A 6,024-nucleotide genomic window follows, 5' to 3' on the forward strand; every position below is an offset into this window, starting at 1 on the left:
CGCACAGTGTGCTTGTGGCCGGGAGGGGAAGGCACCCTGCGACGCGGCTGTGCACGCACTCAGTGCAGAGACATTGAAGACAAGCGAAGCATCAGTAAAGCAATGAACACTTATATTTAATTTACATTTGACAATTTGCACATAAATAATGATGTAAACCAATACGTAAACATATGATAGTTTGTTGTTCTAGCAAAGTAAAAAGCCTGTTAACTTTGGTCAGAGTCTTTCTTAAGAGAGAGAAAAAAAACCCCCAAAACACTGTTGATTGTTGCTACATTCACATGTAAAACTTCTAAGGGAAGGGGGAAACAGTAAAGAGAAGTAACAATTCTTAAAGCTGATGCATATAAATTCTTGTAAAATTTGTATCAAATACAAGAAAGCACTACAGGCAGATATAGGAAAAGTGTGTGTCCAGTGACAGAGTAATGATACTTTGGTTTATCCTACAAGTAAGTACTATATTTATGAACTATTGCTACATTTAAAAGATGTCAGCCTCACAAGTTGCAGGAGTGGAAATGTAATGAACTGTAGTCCTTCAAAAACTGTGTGTATGTCGGGATTGTTGAACCGAAGGCATTAAAATAAAGTTCCACGGGGAAAAAAATCACCAAATCCTGGATTGATGAAGCGGTCGACCTTACAATTTACAATAGAAACAAACAAAAAGATACACCTGGAGGGGAAGACTGTACTAATGCTACTGAGATTGATGCGAGCTGACGATGCAACTCATTAATGGCAGGGTATAACAAGACTAGGGGGCTCATGAGAGCTCACCCCACTGACTCTCAGCCTACCCTTCACTGTGCTCTGCACTTACACCATGCGTGGGTAGTATTTGGGTTCTTTTTGGGTTCTTTTGGTTAAGTTTTCCAGTTGCTTGTTCACTGCCCACCCGCCTTTTTCCCCCCAGTACACACTGCCAGGAGAGCAGGGCACTGAGGACCCCCGTCCTGCAGACACGGTTCCTCCCCCTGACTTTGCCCAGCCTCCCCATGTGAGCGACATTTTTCACATCAGGCGTTTGCAAGTTCGGGCCCCGCATGGACAGCCCTGCACGTGTACTTGCAAGCGATAAATGCCTTTGTACAACCTTTTGGTTTTGAGGTCATTGGTAATATGCAAAACTGGATAACATTTGATTTTCACACTTAGATGAAAAATAGGTTTTATTACATGGTTTGTCTCACAACTTAAGTGGTATAAATATATATACATATACATATATAGTATAGTGGTATAAATATATCTATAAATATACATGTACTCTGCTGTCTTTGGGCTTAGCAAAACAAAAAGATAAAGGACGTGCATTCTATCTTTCCCTGTGCACATTTTGGTTTCTTCTCTAAAGTAGCAAAGCATTTAGATAAAACAGCATTGTCTGCACCACTGGACACAAGCACTGAGGTAATTGTTGTTCAACAACTTTGCAATGCCCTTTTCTTCTTTAATTAAATTAACCACAAAATGTACAAACACAAATACCGAGAAAAATCTGAGTGGTACAGGAAGGAAGAAAAAAAAAAGTATGTGCCAGAAAAGGACTTTGTTCCCCACTTCTACACCCAGGCAAAGTGGGAGAGAGAAACACATGTAAAACCAAACCCCTTATTTCTCAGGGAATCTGACCATTTTTTGTATCCCTGGAAGGCTCTGGCCAAAAACAAAAACAAAAAGAGAGAAAAGAAAGAAGTCTGCCGAAAATCTCCCTTGAGGCAGAATATTAAGAATATTGGTGTATTTGCTTTGAAACCGTTGTTGGAAACAAAAGCATGTAAGTGATATTTTATTTTGGAAGAGCCACTTGAATCTGATGCGTTCCTTTGGTCATAAAGTTACGTGACAAGGAGTGGGGCTATAGCTGTTCTCTAAAAACCTACGGTATTGTCCATGCAGGTGTTTGCTGTGTCACATCTGTTCTGGGTAGAGCTGGAGGTAGAAGAACCTCTCCTGCCCTCAGAGAAGCTGGGGCAGCAGTTTCTTCTCTGCTTCCTGCTGCCCCTTTTTTTTTATTTTCCTTTTCCGTCCCAATGGGGTGATTTGCACATAAAAGTACCCAGCATTTTTTTCAAACTGACTGATCTAGGACTCTGTATGTCAAATGTCCAGCTTTGGCAATAGAAAAAAAAATGTACCAAAAAATTTTTTGTTTAAAAGACATTGGTACATAAAACATGGTTACTGAAACCCCAATCTTAGGTCCTTAAAACATGTGCAGAAAAGAACTCTATAAAGAATGGCCATAAAACAAAAAATAAAAACACTTAAAGTAAAAATTACAATGAATTTTCCAGTCATTGTAAACATTTTTCTAATTATTGCTTTTAGAATGATAAATTGCATAATAAATTATGAAGTACTATCATTGAAAAAATAATTATGGATAGATGATTGTCTTTTAGTAACTGGCGAGGCAATGCACAGTCCTTTGCCTCTTTTTATGCCCTGAGAAAACAGTAACTTTGGAGTTCCTTCTTTCCACTGTAGAGCGTAGGGAAACTACTGTAAGCCAAGATTGCTTTGCAGCATTGAAACTATGTACAAGCAACTGCTACAGGCACCCTGACTTGCCAAGTCATAAATAAAAAAAATCACTTTGCCAAAAAGTCTTAAGGGTCCATTGGTTCAACTGTTTCTTGCTTGACCTTTACAGGTAACAGAGGTAGTGGGTGACCGTGAGGCAACTTCATAATTGACATATCTGAAGACTCATAAAGGTTGCATCCTGAGGAGATAAGTCCGTTTCCCAGGTTCCTCTGTAAAGATACTTTGAGGTTAGCTCCTTCCATTTCCCTTCTGAGCACGGTCAGTATGTCCTTCTCCACGATGGACGTTAGGTCGATATTGTCCTCCACCTCTTCCAACTTGTCGGCATTGTCACTGATGTCGAACTTCTCGATCTCCTCGTTGATTCGGTTCAGGTCCTCCATCGAGAGGCCGGAGGCGGGGGCGACAGGGCAGTTGCCCTTCAGGTGGACCTGGAGGCTGCAAAGGTGAATGTAGCTCTTGTGGCAGTGGATGCATTTGTGGGGACGCTCCCGGGTGTGGAGACGCTTGTGCAGCTTCAGGTGCACAAACTGGGTGAATTTGGCTGGGCACAGCTTGCACTGGTAAGGCTTCTCTCCAGAGTGGAGCCGCAGGTGGGTTTTGAGATTGCTGGTGCTGCTGAACCGCTTGTGACAAACCTAAGGGGGGGGGCAGAGAAACACTGAGTGAGTGGGAGGGGATTTTATGCTTTAAATCAGACGCCTAGGAGGAGATGGCAGGATGAAGCAGCGGCTTTTTATATCTTCACACTTTCTCACCGGGGGAAAAAAATCCCCAGCTTTTCTATTTAAATATTGCTGAACGGCATTTTGAGTGTGGTGATGGCAAAACTGTAGCGGGCAGATGCTGCCTTAGCTGGCTGAAGGCAAGCGTGCTCTCCCACCGACACTGGTGCACCAGGGCTAGAAACAGCCGCGACACGGATGTGAATCCCGAGCACCCGCTGGTTTGTCACGCAGCTGGCTGCATGGGCTGTGCACACAGGGCAAGGAGGGCACGGGCCCTGCTGTCCTGTCAGCCTCCAAGGGAAGCTGTCTCTGCGTGTGTTACATACCTGACACTCGTGGGGCTTCTCTCCTGTGTGTACCAGATAGTGCTTCTGGAGGTGAGCCAGCTGTGTGAAGCCTTTATTACAAGTCTGGCATTTAAATGGTCTCTCTCCACTGTGTACTCGGAGGTGCACCTAGGGAGAAACAAAGCAATTAACAATTGGTAGCTTCCAGTAACACAATGAAAGTACCTTCAGATGTTTCCTAAAGTTAGCAGAAGCCTCTCACTGTCAAAATGCACTGCTACCTAGTTCATTAGGTGGCATCAATATTGAGGAATTGTCTCTGCAGCCACGCTTTCTTAGTGGGGGATGCAGTATTAAGCCCAGACTGATGAATAGTCTGACAAACACCGAAGCCTTGTCCACACTTTTCCTAGAAAACCTGCAGGGAGAAATCGGAGCCTTCCGATGAGCCTGTGTGTCTTAGTCTCCACCACCTACCTTCAGATTGGAGAGCTGGCCAAAGGTCTTGGAGCAAACGTTGCATTCGTACTTGATCTTCCCGTTCTGCTTCTTCAGTGGGTACGGGAGAGTTTTGTAACCAGTCACATTCCTCTTGCTTTTAATGAGATTCATGGCTTCTTCACCGCCGGTGGCAGCCAACACCACTGAGGTAGGTTTAGGTTGCATTATGTGTTCTGAACTGGCTGCTGTACCAGCTGTGGGTGACCCGCTGGTGGGGCTGCATGGCTTGTCCTTCATGCTGGCAGCAGCGCCCGTGATAGAGAAGGCACTGTTAGGTGCTGGTATGAGGAAGTCTCTTGGATGATCGGGCTGCAGCAATCGACGGCCTCCTTCGCTGGGCAATGAGCTGGGGAGCGTGGTGGGGTTCAACATGTGATGGGAAAGGCTACCGCCACTGAGCAGGTTGCCGTAAAGGGGATACATCCGTGGGAAGAGATTGAAATTGTTGATGCCGTTGATATTGTTCAAAGCGCTCAGGTTATTACAGCTCATATTGAATGGAGGTAACAGAAATTTGGGGTAGTGGGGGTTATAGGATGGTAGAAAGGCAGATGGGAGGTGGCTAGGGGGGGCGTATCCAGGATAAGAACCCAATCCTTCTGAGCCGTAGGATCCGTTCAGGTACGGGTACGACTCTCTGTGCTCTTGGGAAGTTGGTGCCAGAGGTGAAACTGTGACCCCCGGGCTGCTGTGAGGGCTTGAACTTTTTAAACTTTGGTCTGGGCTGCTCCTCCCGGAAGGACTTGGTGTAGTAGATGACTGGATGGGCGAGTGAGTAATGTAGCTGGGTCTGTCCATCCCATATGCTAAGGAAGCTTTCAGATAGTCTTCTGGAATGTGAGGTCGGATCGGGTAGACAACTCGAGGGAAGAAACACCTCTCTGGGCTATAGTTCTTATGCAAATCATCCAAGTCATTTTCTGGAGTAACTGGTGAAATGTTGGTCTGGAAGAAGTCTTTTCCTTTTGGAGGACTGGATTCCATTTTCAGGATTTCTTTCACACTGTGCTCCTTCTTTGGGACGCTCTTCTGATAGAGCTCATCTTTATCAGCACTGTGCTGCTTTGGATTAACGTGGGTTTGTGCTGAAATATGAAGACAAGGTAATTATTATTTAGATAAGCCACCTTCATTACCTCTTTTCGAAACACAGCGTAACTCCTACAAGTTTAGTGGGAAGGACGAGCCACTGCCAGAGATAAAAATTCATTTAATTCACCAAAAAATTAACTTTTGTGAAAAGAAATGCCTGCTGGCATGAAGCATTAATAAAGAAACATTGTTAATTTAAGGGACAACTACCAGTTTGTACAGATCTGGACAATGATTCATTTGCAGAGCGATAAGTCACCACTCTGCAAACTGATTTCACTGTACTTTCCCCTTAAATTTGATCAGCTTCACTGCTGGATCTCTTCAAGCTGTACTTCTAGCAAATGTGGTAACAAGCATTTGCTCGCAATACAGGTTTACCAGAAGGACTTTACAGAACACAAGCTCCCAGAAATGTTCCTCACTAAAATAACAAGGCATGACAAATCGGCTTTTGCCAAACCGCAGCAGTCACTTCACCAGCCAGTTCAATTACTTACAGTACCAAAAAGCCCATGGCTGGCTAGGATGAAAGCCTTCTTCAAAGAGAAGGTATTCTCCATCAGTAAACAGATCATTACTCATTAAATATACTGCTTAGGAACATCTACAACAAAGCAGACTATTTACTGCAGATTTCTGTGGCATTCAGTCTATGCAAAACTCCTCTGCTTACAGCTGTACTTTATAAAAAAAATGCTGAAGCAAAGCAAAAGAAAGCAAGACTGGTTGGCTCCAGCTTAAGTTGAAATGTACTCAAAAAAGAAAGAAAGAAAGAAAGAAAGAAAGAAAGAAAGAAAGAAAGAAAGAAAGAAAGAAAGAAAGAAAGAAAGAAAGAAAGAAAGAAAGAAAGAAAG

At 43.7% G+C, this 6,024-nt stretch overlaps 1 protein-coding gene across 7 annotated transcripts in view; it reads right to left on the reverse strand.

The window, feature by feature from the left end:
- The window catches only part of PRDM1 (PR/SET domain 1), a 98,300-nt gene continuing 92,371 nt past the window's right edge, over window positions 96-6,024 (reverse strand). For all 7 annotated transcript variants that reach the window (XM_021389572.1, XM_021389573.1, XM_021389575.1 and 4 more), the window contains 3 exons: window positions 4,052-5,160; window positions 3,614-3,742; window positions 96-3,197 (listed from right to left, as the gene is read on the reverse strand). In XM_021389572.1, the coding sequence (XP_021245247.1) occupies window positions 2,622-3,197; window positions 3,614-3,742; window positions 4,052-5,160 (1,814 nt within the window). In that variant the 3' untranslated portion in view covers window positions 96-2,621. The remainder of the gene's footprint in view (window positions 3,198-3,613; window positions 3,743-4,051; window positions 5,161-6,024) is intronic.

Source organism: Numida meleagris, chromosome 3, assembly GCF_002078875.1.
Source record: "Numida meleagris isolate 19003 breed g44 Domestic line chromosome 3, NumMel1.0, whole genome shotgun sequence".
NCBI lineage: Eukaryota > Metazoa > Chordata > Aves > Galliformes > Numididae > Numida > Numida meleagris.